The sequence below is a fragment of the Rhynchophorus ferrugineus genome, unplaced genomic scaffold, assembly GCF_030347505.1.
Source record: "Rhynchophorus ferrugineus isolate W39M unplaced genomic scaffold, kcgeb_rfMv2 rfM1, whole genome shotgun sequence".
NCBI classification, from domain to species: domain Eukaryota; kingdom Metazoa; phylum Arthropoda; class Insecta; order Coleoptera; family Curculionidae; genus Rhynchophorus; species Rhynchophorus ferrugineus.
Window position 1 is genome coordinate 43537966 of NW_027472580.1, and position 22837 is coordinate 43560802.

Here is a 22837-nt window from a genome sequence, read left to right on the forward strand (position 1 = left end):
ACAATGATATGCCCTTTCTAATGAGATAATGACATTAATTTCTGGACCTTATATGAGAATTGCAATGTTGTAAAAAATTGTGTTTTGTAATATATATATATATATATATATATATATATATATATATATATATATATATATATATATATATATATATATATATTATTACTTGTTTCCTAATCAATTTGAAAAATTAAAACACAACTAGCAGAAAACAACCTCCTTTCATGGTAATGCTACGATCTAAAAATGAGGGTTTTATATATTCACATATGTTTACTTTCGCCTTTAAGAAGCAATTTTTTTTCAACCACAACGAGTCATTGTTAACAATTACTTCATATACCCGAAAAGGAATAAACAAAACATATGTTATTTGGTTTGAGTCATCGATTCGCTGAAGGACATTTGAAATAAATTAAGGTTTCCAAATGAAAATATTATGGATACTATTATTCTTATATAAAACAAAGGCTATTAAATAAATACCTTCAAAATTTTACAAGTTTAGTCTCATTTTAACATTGTCAAGAATTTTGGCGAATGCGCCTGTAGTTAATTGTTAGTTTTTTATTAATATTTTCATAAAACTATTTAACTACATAAAAATGTTACATAGGATTAAATAGAGTTACATATTAAAACCAATGAACAAATTTGTTATATATCGATTAAATATTGTTATATTTACATCTACATAATTATAATAAGTATAATTTTATTAAGAATAAAGAAATAAATTTTATCAGCTAAAAAGTGAGTTAAGTGAGTTTAAAATCAGATGATGTTCATCGTCGTACAGTCGTTACCGGTTTTCAATGTGGTGACATCATTCTTTGTATTTGTCATCCCAGAAATATTTGCATTTTATCAGTTACTAATCTACTAATTGCATGTAACGATTTGAAAAAGTTGGTCCTTTTCTATACATTTACAACAATTTTTAAAATAGTTTTATTGCGACAAACCTATAAACAACAAACAGATGTTTCGTTTTTTGCAGTAAACGGTTTACCCGATTTTCATTTTAAATTTACATACGTTTGGCGCCATTGATCTTCTACCTGCGTTGCCATATATACTTAAAATTATGAACCTTGGAAGAATTAAATATATATATATATATATATATATATATATATATATATATAAATATATATATATATATATATATATATGTATTTAAATCAATAAACAATTTTTATGTTTAAAATATAAATAATATTAATAATGATATTAAGTATCTTTAGTAAATATAAAAAATACGGACCTTTATAAAATATATCAATAAATTTCACATATTATAAAAAAGCAACAATATATTAACAAATTACAAAGTGTTGGCAACGTCTGCTCAGTCGATAAGGAACGGGTGCGGTCACACCAACAGACCACTTACCGGCGAGTCCTGACATTTCAACCATTCTTTTCAGTATTATTTATCTATGGCAGTGAGCGGTTCGATTGTTAACGTACGAAAGTGATTTTTGTTTTTAAAATTATATACGAGTCATGGCTGATACGGAGGCCAAAGATCGGTATGATCCCGAACTGAAATATTTGTGTGTGGACAGGAACAATTACAATGATCCTGCCACCCAGGCGGAATGGACCCAAAAGAGACTCGTGTGGGTGCCCCACGAATCTCAGGGTTTCGTGGCCGCCTCCATCAAGGGAGAAAAGGACGATGAAGTCGAGGTGGAGTTATTGGATTCGGGCAAAAGGACCACAGTAGCCAAAGATGATATTCAAAAAATGAATCCCCCCAAATTCGATAAAGTAGAAGATATGGCTGAGCTTACCTGCCTGAATGAAGCCTGTGTTCTCCACAATCTAAAAGATCGTTATTATTCAGGATTGATTTACGTAAGTATTGTATTAAGTTAACATAAAATGAACTAAAAAAATCAGTATTCTATGACTTATTTACAAAAAAAAAACATTCTGTTGGAATTTCAATCATGTTTTACAGACTGTGACTGAACAATACGAAGAAAAGTCAGTTTTCGTGAAACCAGTTTCCTCTTAGGGTATTATGAGACATTTTTTTCTTAGAATGAATCATCTATAAAAACGACGGTTAACGGTTTTTTTATAAAGTAAATAATTCCGCCGTGAACCGTCATTTGCGTTTTATGTTTGAAGCAGATAAAATTTAACTTCATTAAATACAATGATATAACAAGTGTTGTTTCTGAATATTTTATTTTAACCAAGCATAGAATAACAATTTTTAGAAAAATTAATTTAACATCAATATCAATCAAATTTCAATTGAATGTTATGAAGTTAAAATAATGATACAAATATAAATTTGTGTTTTGTTGTACTACTTGGCATTTTTAGATACACTAAATATTTATACTATTATGCAAATATGTACACATTGAATAAACATAACATGATCTTTAACAATTGTTAAATCAACATATGCGTGTATTTTATTTAAGAATATAATATTTAAGGTTATGTGAAATATCTCATATGTTTTGTGATCAGATATGTTATTATATATGGGTATTTCATTTATGTATACTTTTAAGACATTCTGATAAGATAGAATAACCATTCGATTAATATACTTCGTTGTCATCTTAATTTTTAAATATGCTCTACTGTTATTTGAATTTGAATCAATAGTTAATACACTAATGAATTTAGGTTTATGTAGTTTATGTAACCAACCATACCTAAATTAATTGAAAGCAAATATTCTTCAAATACACATTTTCATATATATTTTTTAACTTACAATCAAAGCCAATAAGGATAGTTTAGTTATAATACAAATTGATTATAGCTTCTTCAAATATTTATGTTCTCGTGTCAAACCCGACTACATTTAATTACGCCCTCCAAGGGCAATGTCCGAAGTTGTTTGACCCGAATTGATATCGATTTCTTGATTTCGCCCAGCTGATGCTTTTGAATTTAAGTGTATTTTCAATGAAATTATGTATAGGGAATAACTCGGCAATATGTGCTTAATGAATATTTTTAATGTTAAATAAAAAATCAGTACCTTGGGATTGAACAATACAACTTATTTATTCAAACAATTGAAATGCATGTTGCTCTTTCCACTTTTATTTTCCTACTACGATATATCTATATACCGATAGTCGTGTGTTGTTTCAGTAGAATTATCATAGTACATGACTTTTTGTACGAACGATTGTATTCTACAAAAAAAAACCAAAAACCTTCTATAGTATTAATACTTTTATTATTATGACTGATTCTCTGACATTACAAAGAATCGTCAATTCTGGGTTACAATAATGATGTTCCAGACTATTTACTAGTGATTATTTTGTTTATTGTTGATTTATCTTCGGAAACTTTTAGAAGAGTTCATACGTTAAAATGATCATGCGTGTGGATTGAATTGGAATGCGGGACATAACAATTGAACAAGTTGCCATCGATAACAAGCAACATTAATTGAACAATTAAATCAACGGAAGCGGCGACTTACACAGTCCATTCGAGCTAAAACCTTCATGATGTTATACTGATCAGAATATTCATTATGTTTGACCTACGTCAATAACTTCGGTACTGCCAAAAGGAGCATCTGAGTCAGTAAATAATTTTAGACAGGATATATACACTCATTTGTTGATTTTTATCATTAGAGACGTTTAATCTCTCATTTTCTTTAGAGCTTATACTCTTTATTTTCTTTATATGTAACTGGTCTAAAAATATAGTAATAATAAGTTATTACCATAATGTTTTACTATGAGCTACTAGTTGTATTGTCGTTTTGAGCAATAATAGATTCATATTTCATAACGATTATTGATAATTACAGTTGAATTATCATATATTATACAAAATGTTTGACTTTAAGACATTTCTGGTTCTATTTTTGTCATGTTTTACAGGACAAAAACAAACAAGACAAATTAAGTATGTATGTTAATATATAATAGATATGCTTTAGTAGTAGTATATTGTCCTAAAAGATGTCTAGTTATGAATCACAAAAAAAAAACAGAGACAAGAAAGACTTGAACTACAATATGTACTAGAATATTTATTTAAGATTGTCTCTAAAATTAATTGAAATAATACAGTAATTTGTGAGTGGGGAATTTTATGAAGCCATTTAGTTCATTTAATATATTTCGTTTTAAAATTACTATTGTATGTTAATTTTTTCAAATCTCTGAAGGAAAAAAAGCAAATGCAAATATTCAATCTGATCAGTCCCCCAATGGCCACGGCATGCATTTCTTTTATTTGTGAATTTTAAAGGTCGCTGACTCCTTATGTACCGTGTCGCCCCCCACAACACCGTCAGCCATGGCCCATCATCGACAACGACGGCGAAATCTCGCTAGAAACGACCTCTGGATGACTGCAACACCACTTTTTATATGGTTTCCACGAAAACATTCGGATGGTGCTCCGATGTCTCAATGAATATTCCGATTTCGTGAAAGCGTTTTCGTTTTGTTCGAATAACAAGATCTCACAATTGAATTTTCTTTTTTTTTTTCGGTTAATTTACAACCGTATCCTATGAATAACAACCAACGAAAATCACAGGGTGTTATTTTAACCTATTTAAACAAGACAAAGTAGGCAATGGCGTTTAAAACAATTGGATGCAAAACCGAAATAGATTGTTCTATTTTTGTTAACTCGATCGCTTGTTCAAATGTGATGAATATTCAAGATATGTGAAAGTTTTCTTGCGAATGAGAATGGTTCGATTAGACAATTGATTTTATTGTTTTTAAAGAACTTCATTTACATGTCAAAACGACTGCTTTTGCAGAATTATTCCATATCAGCGCTACCTTTTGGTATTTTTTTCTTCTATTTTACTTCCAGCAGGGTTTACAATAAAATTTTAATTTATATTATTATATTTTAGAAATAATACACAGACAAATTTCCTTTTGTATCCCAAACATTTTCTTGGTTGATTTCTGGATTCTAGTTGGCTTTAGATCTTTAAGTACCGGATCTGTACCATTTTTAGTTTTTGTTGCGATTCAATATTATGATTCATTCAAATCATTTTAGTTATTTTTAAATCGCATTATTTTTTAATTGATAGCTAATATAACAAGCCGTGATGTACTTCGCTTTTTGTGACCCAAAGCTTCAGCCAAAATGTTACTTATTCTACCTACTTATATATCTGGGGCTTGAAATATGGGGTTAATCGATTATCTGACAATCGGTTGATATATAAAATGACGAATTTGATATGGACATCGACATCTTTTAGAAGTGAAATAATTAAACATCTTTTATATTAATTTTTACTATATTATAATAAAGTTGACCCTATATTAATTTCGATTTTGAAGAAAAAAGAAGAATATTTTCGATTTCATGATTGGATGATCTTTGGAATTTCTATCTCGTACCTAAAGGAAGGGTTCACTGGTAGGCACGCAATACCAGTAATATTCAATTAGTCACTCTGTATTTCCCTCTTACCTTTCTGTTCCACACTGATTTTCATACGCAGAATTAAGTGATTCATATATCTTAGTTAAGTTAATTATATTCATGTATTGTACCGTACAACTTGGATAATGCTCTATTGCATGCAAATTTCAAAATCAAAATGACTATTGACTTACACTCATAAAAACGCAACCGTTAGTGCAATATTGTTTGTAGAGCTTTCCTGTAAAGCCGATAATATTTTTCTACGTATTTATACAGTAACATATTTACAATAAAATGCTCAGTTTGTCATTTCGTCTTACGTAACATAACGAATCGAATATTTCGATTTTATTACGTTGGCATACCATGGAAATTAAAACGTTTAAAGTGTACGAAATCAAAACATTCTCCGGCTGTGTTGTCGAAGTAATAAATTAATAAAAACGTACAATAATCCGCATAAACGCGGTACCGTGGATCGTTGTCGACGACGTTACGTGTCGAGAAATTCCAACGAGCCTAGAGAACGACCACGAAAACGTTCCGGAGGGATCAGTGAGCCGAATCAGAATCGTTTCGGCAATTTCAGTGCGGGCTCAAGTTCAAGGACGTACAAAAATCGCCTTCTACGATCACGGTGTAGAGGAAATACACGATCCGGTCTGCATAGTACTAACTTTTATTCCTCAAAAAATAACATTTTTTAATTATCAATTCAATTGTACCGGAGGTACTATGTTGGTACTATTGGCCTTAATATTGTAGTAACTAAAATTCGTTTATTTCTATTATATTAAAATATATTAACCCAATGATCAAACAAAAAGAAGAATTGACGTATATGATAGGCATGTCGACCCCGGATAAAAATATCCATATTTAGCTGATCAAATGGCTTTGATATTTAAAAAATATATATCGAAAAATAAGAAAATTGATATATCGAATTGATATATTAAATATATAATATTTGTGAAAATCCATAAATATTTAAAATTAAATACCAAAACAGCCCAGAATCTTTAAAATTAGTTATTATAGTTTTTGTGGCTTAATGTTAGAGGGTTATTATATGTTATAGTTTTATATATTTTATTATCTATATTATATTTTTTCGGCCTCTCTAACATGTAACACAACATCCAATCAATGAAACAACACTAGTGTTCATTTAAAAATCAAGCATTTTCCCATTCAGCTTCAGATATTTTCAAAAATATTGTTTTTAAATTCATCAATGATTTCTGTCGGCGAAAATCATTGCCTGCTCATTTATTTTTGACATGCGGGAACACACGGAAGTTATTCGGTGGCAAATCAGAATTGTACCTTTGAGTGTAGACAACTTCGGTTGTTGAATGATATATGTATACTTTTGGACCTCTATTTTAAAAAAAGTATTGTTGTAAATGAAAGTATTTAACTTTTTTTAAAGAGTCTTGGGTTTCTCAGAACCAACCCCTCTTCCCGGTCATCGAGTAAATTTTGCATGGAAAAGTAGGATTGGAATGAAGTAATATCGATAAAATTAAAAATAAGTATCGACATTTCTTGTTCGCCGATATTTCGATATATTTTTAAAATATCGTTGTTCATTCCTTGCCTATTACAGTTATATTCATCTATAGAAGAATTGCCACTATATTTTATCAACATTTTTTGAGATTTTTTCAGATCATACCCAACATAATTGTTCATTTACCTTTGTTAATTGAATACCTAAAGTTTCATTAAACTTAATCAGTTTTTGCACAGTATCAATGTTTTCTGGTAGATCTATATATAAGATTGATGAAATATGTAAGGTTTAAGAACAAACACTTTGATTCTATTTGAAAACTCTTTAGTGTTTACGGAAAGAAGTGGCGAGTTGATCAATCAATCCTGTGCCCTAATATAAACGAAACCTTTCACCTAGTCCATTTCATTTTCCAATCTGATGACATAAACACACCGTTGTTTTTTCTTTAATTACCAGTGCTGAATCAGACAGAAAGTGTTGTTTCGATAACTAGTGATTTGAATGTCAGACTATATCTAGACGACTTTGTAGGTAGGATCTTCTGGGCTATGACTCAGCTGAATCACCTCATTGGAGCATAATCGATTAAATGCTAATATAAATATTATTTTCTGAGTGATTTATTCATTCGTTAAACATACCCATCTTCTTTGTGTTTGATAATTCAAAGTGGGAAATCGGTATGACTCATTGCTGTTGGTGTCGCCACTCTATCGTTGGCGATTAGCTTGTATGTCTGGTCCCGATAGTCGTTTTTCAGCCTTTCTGAGCTCCAGTCGTTTTTTAAAATTTTTATTCATGGAAAGAAATATCTTTTGTCTCATTCGGTTAATGTTTATAAACCGCAATAATCTAAACAAGTTTCTATAGGTCATTGAGTTTCCCTCAGATACTTTATTCTGATTTTGTCTCAATAGCAACTTGTAGTTCTTACTGTTCTAATGACATCGATATAGGTATAGATAAATGATCTCCACATTATTATTGAATATCAGATTGATTAAGAAATTGATATAACAGGTCGTCATAATTCCCGAGGCGTTCATGACGAGCAGGACCGAGATTTCAACTTTTGGCCCGTGTGGGTATACGATTTTTTTTTCATAGCCGGTCGAAAGTGCATTATTAATTTAATTATAAATTTTGATGAGCATGTTTTTGATGCCTGCCCCCGACATCAATAGACTTCTTTTCGGCAACGTATCTGTATTTATTATCAATCGCGCTTCTGCATCAAAATTTCGTATAACACCTTCCTCGTCCGTGGATTCATTAGATCATAACGTATTATTAATTTTTTCTGGATTATTGAATCGAGTGACGACAAAACAACATTGATGATTATTTTTAAGGTTATAGGTAGCAACGTTAATGACAGTAATAAACAATTTGTTATAGGGACAGAATAAATAGTCCCTAGTTACGAGTATAAATAGTCCTCTCGCCGTTATAGAGGGCGCGGTTGTACTTCTCACAGGGAGTAAATGTTTAAACTTTCTTACCTGTTATTAGCGACGAAAGTACGTATTTTCGACCGAGGTATGAAAGAAAACACATTTTTTTGGCAACATTAGTTTTTTTATTCAACATAATTCCATTCAAGGGTGATACAGTGATTATAGCGACCCTCTAACTTTTCGATGCCATTTTTATAGTACGATTTGTCCTTTGCTGCAAAATAGCCCTCAGTTTTGGCATCATTCGACGAAAATTTCTTCCAAACGAGAATTCTTTTGAAATCTGAGAACAGCAAATAGTCACTGGTGGCCAAATCTGAAGAATACAGTGGATGAGGAAGCCCAATTCATGGATTTTTGACACGGTGCATTGTCTTGGTGAAGCGGCACTTTCTTTTTCTTCAAACGGTCCAATAACGCTATGTAATAGTCGCTATTGATGGTTCTTCCTTTTTCAAGGCAGTCAATGAAAATTATTCCATGCGCATCCCAAAATACAGACGCCATAACCTTGCCAGCAGCCTGAAGTTTGTCGGGAACTCGGGTTTATAACGCTTGATCATCTTCAAACACCGTTCCGAATCATCAACTTCCAATTAATTGGAAAATTTGCTAATGACACAGTCATCATGGCTCTAAGGCTGTAGAAAAAGTACAAGGAGCGGTCAACAAGATCTACAAATGGACTAGAGACTGGAAAATACAGCTTAATAGCTCCAAATCTGGCCATGTTAATTTTACGTTGAAGCGAAATAACAAATACCTAATTATCTCACTAAACGGATGCCCGATTCCTCAAGCAGAATCAGCCAAATATCTCAGAATAGATCTCGATGGTAGGTTAAACTGGAAACATCATTTTAGACAAGAACCAGAGCAGATTAAACCCAAAGTCAAGCAACTATATTGGTTTGTCGGAAAATACTCTCAACTTGACCTAAAATCAAAGAAATTTGTTTATCAAGAGAGACATATCGGGAGACAAAGGTTTATCAACCAATCATAAAACAAATTTGGACCTATGGGGTTGCAAGTCCTCAAACCAACTAGTAATCCAATGTACCCAAAACAAAGTTCTACGATTAATTACCAATGTTTATCGCTATTTAACCAACGACAATGATGACCTTGAAATCATATGGATACACGAAGTGATCCAAGATTTCGCCTTAAAACATGAAATAAGGTTGCTAAATCATAGCAACGTGGAAACAATACAGCTACTGGACGCAGGAAATCAGAATATTGAAGCGAACCAAACCACACGAACTTGTTTAGTGTATAAGTATATTCTTAAGTTTAGTTTAAGTAAATTAGTTTTATTTCAATTTGGGAAATACATACTGATGTATTAATCTCGTACTCGCCTTGCTTGTGTATTAATGCAAGTACAACAAAACAAAAGTAATAAATTAATTTGCAAATTAAGATTGTACTAAGCATATCTAATGTAGGATGTAATTAATAATAAAATATATTTTCTTTTGTTTCCTGAGCTAATGTATACTTAAATATTACATAATCGTTCGAACTACATTAGTTCACGTATATTTGTATAAGAAATGTAAAATATCTTAAATACTCCGACTGATATCTTAAATGCCTGGATTGTTTTTAAACAACCGAGCCTAAGATATCAGCCTTTCGTCAAATATAGCATAAATTATAAGTAAAGAAAATTTGCCAGGAAATGGCTAGTGCGGTTTGTGATAAAATATTTAACGAATATACCTATTTTTAGTAAATGGTTTCACGATTTCATAAGAAAAACCCTACAAAATATATTTAAAAGTACTAGAGTAATTGTGTGACTCTTTTTGTTTAAAATATTTTTTTAATTATGACACAGTATTTTATTTATATATTTTTTGGTGTAAATAGTTATTTTAAAATACTTTAAAAAATTTAATAGTACCAAACAAGCTATTCATTAACTCTCTTCAAAATGAAAAGTTTTCAGTAAAGGTTAAAGAATAACATCAACTTTTAGTAAAAAAATATTCATCCCACAATAAACAAGACAATAGACCACTTTTATACTTCATTATGATGATAGTAAAAATCAATAGTTAAATAGACTTGAACTATGGGCCAAGTGGTTCTGGGATAAACATTTGTAATCCTTGTAAATTCTAAATCAAAACCATACCAAACAATAACTTGATTGATTTATTTTACGATAAACCGACAATATTGTAAACGAATTAAATAATCGGAGCAGGCAGTGAATATTAAGGGTATTGTTAAGTTTTTAAAAGATGTTTTATTGATGAATGTTTTTTTTTGCAGCATTTTTCATTGTTTTATTTACATATAGTGTAAACCATATATTTAATGGCACTGCTTTACTGTAGTGTAGATAACAGTTATATCTTGTTTATTTTAATTTTTTCGCAGAAAGAGCTGATACAGAAGGATTCAGTTGTGTTTAAAATTGTAAATGTAATTTATAGCCATGTGAAACATATTTTCAGTTGATTATTTGGTTTGTGTTTTATATGTGTCACAAGCAACATGTTAAAATACATTTTTATGAATGATCTTCTAACTGTTTTAAAATGAATCATCTGATGATTATTAATAGCAATTAATCTTCTTTTGTCGCGTTTTGGAGATACAATTTTTCACTTTTTTAAAAAATTGATAAAATTCTATCAATTCTCTATAATAAAATATATCAATATAAGAATTAGAAGAACATAATTTCCAAGAATTTAATATCTTACAGTTACACTCAACTATTAGAAATAATTGGTGCCCGTTACAAAATATTAAACTTTTTACATCTTGTATTAAATATGCTTAATATAATCTTAATTTACAATTTTATTACTATTGTTCTATCGTACTTACTTCAATACACAAGCACGACGAGTGCTGGATAAATATGTCAGTATGGATTTCTCAAGTTAACATTAAATTTAGATTATTTAAACTAAGGTAAGAGTAACATTTATACATTATTGAATTTCGTGTACTTCAGTTCACTTTAATCTTCTGTTTTCCTACGCGCTGCCGAGTAGTTGTGTTGCTTCAACATTTCGGTGATTTAGTAATCTTATTTAATATTTTAAATAAGTGTAGAACTTTTTTCACTACTTTACTTTTTGGAAGCATACTAATCGGACGGATAAACCAATCTCTTTAATTTTTCGTCAGTTGGAGAATCAGTCAGTTAGATCTTATAGTTAGAAACATCTTCTAGTTAACCGATACAGTTCTTTGATTTTGAGCTAAATCTACGCTACTTTCTGTCTAGTAAGTTACATTAGACATCGGAGAAAAATCGGACATCCTCCAAATGATAATATTAAACTATTAATAATTGAAGTTGGAGAGAGAGGAGTTTGATTTGAAATTTTTGTTACATTTGCATTATATGTCAAGATGTAAAAACGAAAAGGTTACGAAACAAAGACATACGGTTTCTATGCATTTGATCAAACAACGTATAATCTTAAAGTTAAAAATATGTTTTTTCTTCAGTTCAATATTATTGAATTGAATGGGAAAGGGTCACAAAAAAAGACGTGTAGAGAGATTGTGCAGTTATATAATATATGCAATAGACGTCATAGTACCTGGTGTAAGCCATGTGTTATGTTTTTATACGTTTTATTCTGTGTCTTGTACGACCACATACCAGATATGGTACAAAGAGAAATTTGGGTTCTTGCAGTTTTACTGCCCGAGGCCTTTTTAAACTTGTTTGTTTGCTTGGTAATCGTTGAGCAATAATTTGTAGCGTATCCAAATACTATTAAGTTGTCTTATGTTCTGTAGTTCACTATTTTATTTTATTCTAGTAAACGTATTAATACAAGTATTACATATTCATTAATAATAATGTCAGTTTGGCTTCACATAGTTTTTTTTTCTATGAAATCAACTACATATAGTAAGACATCATTATCATCATCATAAGTTAATTAATTATGTATCAGGGCAAATGAAAATAAGTTGGTTTAAGTGACTCTTAGTATATATAAAGCTAACTATTTTCCAGTTAAGTTAATCATTAATTGCTTCAAATATTTTGGAATTGTATTTTCATATTAACTTTGATAAGTTATAGAAAGAATGTAGAGTATTTTGTTTTAAGGTTAACAGATTAACAAATTGTTCAAAAAGAAAATATAGTTCGTGATAGTATTATTTCGACCTTCATGGTTTATCAAAAATTTATCCCGTATCCAATATCAATTTAGTACCCAGATATTTGGGAATTCGTCAATCTTTGGATTTCACACAGATTTAGTTCCTGTGATAAAAACATTTTTTAACACTTTTACACGCTTTTATAAAGGATTCTCTCACCCTCCAACTGATGCCCCCAGTTAAATCGTTGAAAAAATTGCCATGTTTGTATCCCCCACAACACAGGGCCTCAGTAGATACTACAGATTAAGCGTCAGTTAGAATGTATTATTATTTTAATGTTTCCAACATGCCAATACGAGGGTCACTACATTTTGGGAATTGGCAACACTGTTGTCATGTGAGTCCATCTAACAGTTCCATGGTAAAGTTTGATATTTTTGACAATATACGTACTCAGAGCATTTTGTCGCACGAACGCTATTTGTTTATTTTATATTTAGTTGAAAGTTTCGTCTCAGCAAAAAACTGAATCGTGAACATTTTCATGCGATGATTTTTTTACGATTTTCGACGTGGATTATCACAACAAAACTGCATCTATCAACTTAATTTAACTTTTGGCGATGAAGCTCCATCACAAACCACCGTGTATCGCAGGTTTAGTGAATTTAATCGTGGTCGTAGTTCGCTGTCCGACTAGTTTCGTGAAGGTCGTCCAAAATCGGCTGTTATGCCAGAAAACATCGATGCTCTGTGCGAAATGATTAAGCAAGATCGTCATGTCACCTATTGTGAGATTGAGGTATCCCTAACCATTAGTTCCACCAGCATATATGTGATTTTACATGAACACTTAGCTGTGCGAAAGTTATGTTCGCATTGGATCCCACACCATTTGACAATCGCGCAAAAAAGTCTCGTGTCGATTGGTGCAAAGAAATGCTTAAGAAATTCAGTCACGGTGCTACGAAAGACATTTATAAAATCGTGATAGGTGATGAATCATGGATATATTCGTATGAGCCCGAAAATAAACAGCAGTCGACTGTATGTGTTCCAAGATGAACCAAACAAAAGTTGTTCAAAGAAAATAGTGGCCTGTTCCTTCGGGAAAACTAGTCATATTGCAACAGTGCCTCTAGAGGATCGTAGAACAGTAAATTCTGATTAGTACACAACCATTTGTTTGCCTGAAGTCTTCGGTGAAATAAGCAAAACAAACAAGAGACGCCGAATTGTTCTTCATCATGACAATGCGAGCTCTCACACAGCGGCTCAAACAAGAGACTATTTGAACACTCAAAACATCGAATTGATGGGTCATCCGCTGTACAGCCCTGATTTGGCACCCAATGACTTCTTTTTGTTCCCATCCGTGAAGAATAAACTGCGTGGTCAATGATTTTCATCGCCCGAAAAAGCTATTGAAGCGTTCAAAAATCATATTTTGAAGGTACCTCCTTCGGAATGGAATAAATGCTTTGAAAATATTTGAGAACATAATATTTGACCACCCTCATATGTTAATATTAATTGTATAATAATTATATAGATCAGATGCCTTTTGTATTCTGAAATGTGTCGCAGAATGTTCTACAATATGCATATATCACTAATTACTTTAATTTAATAAAGGCTGATTTAATTATTTCTATAAGGGTGCCGACAGAATTACTTTTGATATTTAATAAAAATTAATTGATATAAAACCAATGCAATTAATATAGATTATTATTAAGCTTTGAACCTTACATTAGTTATTGATGAATCAAGATGTTGTAATATTTTTTTTGATAAGATTAAATTAAAATTCGGATTAGGATTAAAAAGTCCCCATATTACACTTGTTTTGTCTAATAAAAAAATAATTTATTAATGAAAATGGCTTTATGGTTTTGTGAAGTATTCTACATGCTCATCTATACTCTTTGATGCATTGGCTTAAAGCAATCTTCCTAATATTTTTTCAGCTCTGATTGAGGTGCTTTCAAAACATGGTGCATCAATGGCTTCTTCAGGCGTCGATTTGGCCCGTCTCAGATTTGTCCAATAGACCAAGAACCCTAGATCCACGATTTATTGTGTGTGTGTGTAGATACATAGCTCTTGATACACCTCGATTGTATTTCTTTGCCATTTCGTTGTACCAATTGACACGAGCATCTTTTTGAGCTTCTATCAAATTATGCGGAATCTAAGGTGAACACATCTTTTTCAAAACTAAATGTTCATAAAATATCTTACTGGTGCTGGTGCTATTGACGCCCAACTCAATCCCATGTTATAACAACTGATTTTGAACAACCTTCATGACTAGCTAGTGAAGGAACTGCGGACATAATTAAATTTGTTACACCAACGTTTCACAGTCGCCAAGGAAAGAGCTTCATCGTCAAAAATCGAAATAAGTTTATCGATGCACTCCTGTCTTGATAATCCACAATCACTATACGATCACATTTTACCATCCACTTTTACAATTTCGCCATGATAAAAGTCACTGTAAACAACACAAATTGTGCTCGAGTGATAAAACATTCTGAAGAAGATTACAGTTTATAAAGGTCAATCTTCCAACTGGAAACGTCAGATGGGCCCTAACAAAACTTAGTATTGTCAAGTATACAAGTTTTGCCATGAACTGAATCAACATTACTCTCATAAGTTTTGAACAGGATTTGTGATCAATTGTGTTGATTAAGTCGTTTTTGGCTACTAATCTTGTAATGGTTTAATTTATTTGAAAATGCATATTAGTAAAATCTGCCAGTACTTTATTAGGATAAGAAATCTTACTTTTTCTAATAAATATGCAGTAAGTTAACAATCATTCATTGTTAATGAAGTATTGGATATTGCAAAGAAAAATACATACTATATTTTCTGTTTATATAATTATTTGGTCTATCTGAAACCATCAAATTGTTTAAAAATGTTATGGAATTTCTTCATACGAAGATAAAAATGAGGAAAAGCAAACAAGGCTGTAATGTTAATGTTGTGAAAAAACTATAACTGGAAACTTCATCGAATCTATAATTTTACAAATCCATTTAGTTTTAGAACTGCATTATAAGAATAATCATCCCAGTTACGCTAGTAACCAGGCTGGTTAAGACCAGACGTCTTCTGGGGTGGTGGATATATATATATATATATATATATATATATATATATATATATATATATATATATATATATATATAATCTTATTTTATATAACCTAGTTATTATTAATAATTTCTTTTTTAGATAATTTGTCTTATAGGTCTCTTTTACTATGTTTTTCATGTACGGGCCAGCTATTTTATCTACTCTCACGTTTACAAAATGGGAATAACCTGGGAAGTTAATTTCTCGTAACGACGACCCTTCGTATAATACATTTAAGGTTTTACCCCTCAATATAATAGCGTCTGGTAGCATTCAAATCCGAGAAAACAGTCAATTCAAGGAAGTCTTTGAACGTTCAATCACAGGTATACTAGTAAGTTTACTCACCTGCCAGGAAGCATGACAGCCTGTAGTGAGTAATACACAGACACGCCATTTAAGATTCTACTTTCACATTCTACAATCAATATTTTTTAATTTAATTATCGTAGCAATTAAATAATAACTTATTTTATTTAGAAAGAATAGAAAATAACTGCTTTTTAATAATTGCTTTAAGTATTGTTTATAATAAGTAATTAAGTTTAAATCGTTATTTGATTTTATTATTACTTCCACTATTGTTGGCGATAAATTAATAACACTACTTGATGTTGTACCTGTTTTAACAGTATCAATTTTTATTGGATCTAGATTTTTAAAATTATTATTCTTTATTATTATAATAAACAAAAGCCGGTCTCGATGACATGACTCGAACAGATGGGCGACTCGTAAAATGGAGGCCATGGTGTGGCTCTTGCGAAAGTGAAAATGTTTTTATTGCTCTTTTGGTCGGTATTCGCATTGCGTCAACGGGGACACGTTGCAGAGGGCGTAGTTAGTTTTTGTTTCTTGAAATATTTTCGATTTATGTTCTCGAAATAATTTAGCTTATGAAAATTAACAAAGGCTTTAATAATAACGATTTTAATGCATTGTTATTCTGTCTTTAACAGATTAATTCCACTTTTCTATAAAACTTCATAAAATTATTTATTTTAATCAATGTATCGTTTAAAGAAAGACAGAATATGTTTTTCAGACAGATTATATGCTTTTAATTGAAATAAGTGACATCAGAAGGTGCAATGTTTGGTAAAACTAATTGTTGATAGTTTTACTTTTATTTGCCAACAGATAACAACCAATAATACTACCCGACAATGAAAATGTTTCGGAAACAAAAATAGCATATTATCGTGTACTGCAGAATTAAAATTTGATTTTATAATATTTTTGTTTGTAATTGATAAAAAGTATATTGTTGTATGTCTTAAAAAAAAGAACCGTGAAATATTTCATCTCTTATTCAACTTCAATATTCCACAAAATCCAGTGATTCCAATGAAACCAAAATATGAAGTCAATGTGGGATAAGAAATCAAGAAACCTTCATCATTCATTAATTTTTCATTGGTGAATCATTAATTGATTTTGAAGAAACATATAGATTGGTAAAATCTGAGTTGAGTGATTTCATTCTAAGTCTGAATTTGTCAGATAATAAAACAGAACTTTTAAGGCCAGAGTTACAATTCTGCATAATATTCTGAATATCTCCTGCATAAAAATTCAAAAGACAGTGATGTCATGAGCCACCATTTAATTGTAAATCTAACCACCTGGTACATGTTTTTCAAGAATTAATTATTTTAATATTTACTAATTTAGTTTATATTTGCTGTTTTGGTACGTTGGCATATTCAAAATTCCAATGCTGTTTCCATATGAATTTCATTGTACGAAAACTAATTTTCTGAGAAATATTGTGTCGTCATACAAACATAATTTCGTAAGGAAACCATATTTAGAATTAATCAAATAATAATAACAATTTAACCGCTACAAAACCAGTATTGTATTATACATAAACAAATTTTAGACTAACTAAAATCAATTGTGTAATAAATATATGGTTTTAAGTTATTTTAGAATTTCATGACGATCTTATTTTGAAATTTGTATTTAGAGGACTTGTCATCAATTTGCCGTTTTATTCGTTAAAAGGGTATTCTGGTCTGGAAATTTGAAAACATTTTCGGAGATATGGCTGTTTTAGTGATGAGGCATCTAAAAACGAAACTTTGGAGGCCTTTTTGCCGAAGCTGCCTTTTTCAAATGTTTTACGTAACAGAATCGGTTTAATTGAAATTTGGTGTGAGCCTTCCAAAATTATCACATCCATCAGAATCTTCTTTCCATCCAGATTGTGCAATATATTATTATTTATATTTATCTTTTATTTCTATTATATCTTCATGAAAAAATTATTTTAGAAAATATTGCTTCATATATCCTGGTAATTATTCTGTACATAGCAATCACGTCCTTTATATAATATTTATTCTCGTAATGATTTCCTATGACCGTAATAAAATTTCTGTGAAATGTTTCATTGTCATTCGGACATCAGTTGACTAAGGAAACTAAATTTAGTATTAGTCAAGTAAAAATTTTAGCCATCCTCAATCCGAATGTGGTATTGCATCAACTACTCGCATTATTTTTAATAATGGTATATTATTCATAAAATATGGAATTTAAAGCAATTAAAACAATTAGGACATCTTTAATTTCATTATAATTCTAATTAAAATAGTAGGTCTAGGTCAAGATTAAAAGCTAAGTTTTAACAATGAGTTATGACTAATCTAATATTGTAACATTAAAATTGGAATATAGTTAACATTTATATAATTCTAATTTATTGTTTCGTAGATGAAACCATACGTTAATTATACAAGAATATATCACAGCATAATATAATAAGCACAAATAGATTGATATCTAACTTGGTCTTGTTTTAATAAAATATAACTAACTTTAAATTTAAGTGTAAAACTATTCATATGTATTAAATTCATACCAGATAATCAAATATGTAGATTAAAAAAAAAGAAATTAAACTTACTGTTAGTCAAATAAAAATATAATGTAAGCCATTGTTACTACTCGCCTGCTTGGTATAAAAATTTCGTCTTGTTTCATCAGCTTAAATAATTTGTGATATATATACTCTTCTAAATTAATTCAATTTAATTTTTTTTAACTACTATGCATACTCAGGAGGACGTTTTATTTCAATTAAAATATTTTGCATTTGTAACAGCTGGTTTTAGTTAGGCATATAATTTGGCGCTATTGTTCAAAACATAGTGATAGTCAATAGGTGAAATGTCTGCGAAATACGGTGGGTGAGAGTGGACTTGCAAATTAAGTTATTTCCAATGTATCTTTAAACATTTGTTCAAGAACTACTATGTTGAAATATATCTTAGTATGCATTTCGACAGATTCTGAACTAAATTAACAATTCTGAAATATAAGTGAATTAGCTAAACCCATTTTTCATTTTTTTGTCAATACCTCACCAAGAATTATTAGAACCATCTATTAAAACTTATTTATGATTAATAATTCGTTTTAATACTGTATTCTTTTTATTCCAAACGATTTATGCACTTAAATGAAATTTTATTGTTATTAATTAGAATATCAAAAATGTTACAAATTCAGTCGATGCGTTATCAAAAACCGAGTTGTAACCTAAATTACTAACCGCCGAGACACCAAAAGATGACATCAGACTTGTAGGAATTCTCATTTCCGATATGTTTACGTTGAATGCGGTTTATAACAAGAAAAATCGAATCTCGTTCCGAATACCCCTCGGCTGAGGTCACGGTTGATAAAACCGAAAAGAAAACGGCATGGAGACATTCTCGTTTCCCGATGGAATGTGTGTCGGCCGCAAACTGACGCATCCGCAAGAAGCTCCGTGCTGATTCAGACAACAAAGCGATTTTAAACAATGTTCATGTTGTAATTGCTGATAACGAAAACATCTAGTTGTTTAGCGCTGACGTTCTTCGAGTTAATTAGAAGCGTTTAACCGCTATTACTCAATATAATGAGTTTCCATTAAGGTTTGTTTAAAAAAAAACTCAAAATAATGTTTACAAAGTAAAAAAACTTAAAACTAATAAATGAAAAGTAATTTAATATTCTAATATTTGGTTATGAACCAAATTATTTATTATACCTAACTTCATAGCCTATTCGAGGCATTGAATTAAATTAATTTAGTTTCTATCAAATCTTGTGTGAGTGTGATATTTCGTTCCAAGCCTATGGCTCGCATTGTCGAATAAGTTATGTTTACTTGTAAATGTTTTACTCGATTTTGTCTAGCAGAGCATTCTAATTGCTACCATAGTGTTGTTCATAAAAATTACAAAAAAAAATATTCAAAGAAATTTTATAATCTTCGTTTTAATAATTTTAATATTAATAAAAAAATATAATTAATTTTAATATTTATTGATGCCATCCTTTGCTACAATAAGAGCTTCTATGTGTCGGAGCATGCTTTAAATACATGTTTTCTCATCTTGATTTTGGTGTTCTGATGGCATTCTCTGATGAGAATTTCAATTAACTACTGCTTGGTGGTAATCACTTATTTTGTAATCCTCGAGTTTGGTGAGTTTCCACTTGTTTTCTTGATTTTTTGTCAATTTCAATCAATATGATATAGGTGTCAAATAAGCAGTGACACTTCTGGATTTGTGACACAATGCCGAATCATGCATAAAAATGTAGTTGTCATTGTGAGGGAACCATTCGTTGATCTGCGGTAGTAACCGCGTTTCTAGTATTCGCTTGTATTGGTCTTGTTTTATTGTCTCTTCAAAAAAATATAGGCCTTCCATGACTTGTCTACAAGGCAATCGGTTCGGAATTGTTCACTAGGGCGTCGCCTTAGAAACGAACTTTTACAAATCAAAATTTGGAAAGGTTGATTCATCGGAGAACGACACCTATAAATTAATAGAATTAATACTAGAAAATCGTTATTGACCAATTGTATTGTTCAGGAAAGTTATACTTACTCGACTCCCAGTCTGCAACAGTCATATTTTGATGTTGTCTAGCCCTTTGGAGTCGTTTCTTTTTCATGCGGTCGGTTAGGCCTGTTTTTTTTTTTGGGAGGCCACCGACCTATTAGATCCTCTTCAACCAACCGCCTCCGCATTATCCTCTCCGAAATCTCTACACCCTCGTCGTCATAGTCAAATGACCAGCGCTCTTTCTACGATTTTCGAAGCAGATGATTCTGATTTTTCAATCGGTATGAGGTGTGGTGATTCTTTTTCTGTCAAATTTGCCTCAAAAGGCTTTTTATTATCAATTTTAATTTTAATTCGATTGACAACAGACTTTGAAACTCGAGCAATAGCAACTATCTCTCTTTGGGAATGCGTGGAGTGCAGTAACAACGTTTGTATATCTACATTTACTTCGAGACGTGTCTCAAGCCTTACCCATCCTGAAAAGTTGAAAATTTTAGTATAACTGACCTTTTGATCGTATTATACACAAAAGTCGATTAAAAGTAATTATAAATTATATTATTATAATATTTAGACAATATAAAAGCAATACTGCAAAGCGCGTTTTAACGGACAATGACTGAATGAGAAGAAACATCACACAATTGATAAATGAGGCGTGTATACTGTGTTGCCACTTCACAAAAACAATAATAGTGATACCAATACATATTTGATATAGAATAATATTTTTAAAACAATAACATTTATTCAAACAAATTTAATTAGCTATATAATACAACTGAAGACTGAAGAATGTTCAGTTTGTCTGTTCTGTAATGGATAACTTCTGTAGGTAATAATCATCATTGTTGAGACAATTGTACTTATTTTAAATATTTCTATCAAAAAAGTACTTGGAATGTCAGTTTGCATCGATCAAAAAAAACTCGGGCACTACCTTAAGCAACAATGTCTGATGAATATAATGGATGTAGTAGCAATTTGATTTTGGGTTTGTGGGCTCTGAACTTTGTTGTTTATATTGAACTGAGTATTTTTATTTATATAAAAATCAACATCTTCGCGATCATCTCCCATGGCGATATCGTTCGGTTTCAGCTTCTAATTATACATCTCGGAACATTTTCAGCTGATCTCTGTTATCTGTAACGAAATCACCACTTCTAAAACGTTGAAAATATAATTCTCACACGAACGTTACGGTTTTCGAACTAATTTTTCTCTATTATGGATGTTTATTTGATCAAACAAGTTGGATGGATGGCCGGCAGTAACATCTCGTTTATTTTTCTTTGTAATACGAACAATTCCTTTATGTGTTTAATTTAAAGCAAATGCAATTTATACAAGCTGCTGAACATACTTTCACATCGTTGTTACATATTTTGTGATTGTATAAAAACACATCACAATATTTTAAAATATGTTTGAACTATTAATATGTTATGTTATTAATTTCAATGTGTATATTTCTTTTCGTGAATATTCACGTGAATCAATTCAAGTTACAATGTTTGTTTAATCGAAAAATTTTATTTTTTAATTCAAAGTAATTCAGTTAAATACCGTTGTAAATTAAGTATGTTAATATCATAATGGAATATATATTGTTTCCAAGGATTCCCACTAATTATTGCGCGATTATTTTTTGAATAATTTAATAAGTTATCCAAAATTTTATTAAACTATTTATATGTAAATAACAATGTTGATTTATGATATCGTTATTATATAGTGTCAAATAAATTAATTGCAAAAATTACCTACTGGTGTTGATAATAAAAAATAGTAGAATATACGACAGTGGAGTTAGGTGAAGTTCAGTATGACCTCAAATTGCCAATACAGTATCTATTTTTATGATAACATCATTTGTATGTTAATGAGTAATAATAAGTAAGGCTTTATGTAACACATACCATGTAAGGTTACTTCAAGCTTTGGATGGTGTATTATTTAAAAAAAACTGGATGGAAACACTCGTAGATTAGAGAGCAAGCGAAGGTGTACGATGTTATAAACAGAGTACATAAAAAAGAACAGAATTAAGAGACAACATATTTAAAAACTAAATAAAACTGATTATTATTCATATCATAAAGTTCCGAATTACGCTGAATAAAAGTATAATAATGGAGCTTTTTTACCTTATGGTTGTTTGTGGCTAGTTATCTGTTCTATGAGTATTGTGTTGTTCAGAACCAAAGTATAAATTGGTTTATTGTACCTGAATATAATTTATATTTTAAAAATATATGTCAATTGATAAGAAATGAGTCATTTCCCTTTTCAAATTACTTTACCTAGTACGTGTATATTTAGAGATA

At 30.4% G+C, this 22837-nt stretch overlaps 1 protein-coding gene across 5 annotated transcripts in view; it reads left to right on the forward strand.

Annotated features, from left to right (window-relative positions):
- Positions 1–1356: 1356 nt before the first annotated feature.
- The window catches only part of zip (myosin heavy chain 10), a 56338-nt gene continuing 34857 nt past the window's right edge, over positions 1357–22837 (forward strand). For all 5 annotated transcript variants that reach the window (XM_076419484.1, XM_076419480.1, XM_076419482.1 and 2 more), the window contains exon 1: positions 1357–1866. In XM_076419484.1, coding sequence (XP_076275599.1) covers positions 1513–1866 — 354 coding nt within the window. In that variant the 5' untranslated portion in view covers positions 1357–1512. The remainder of the gene's footprint in view (positions 1867–22837) is intronic.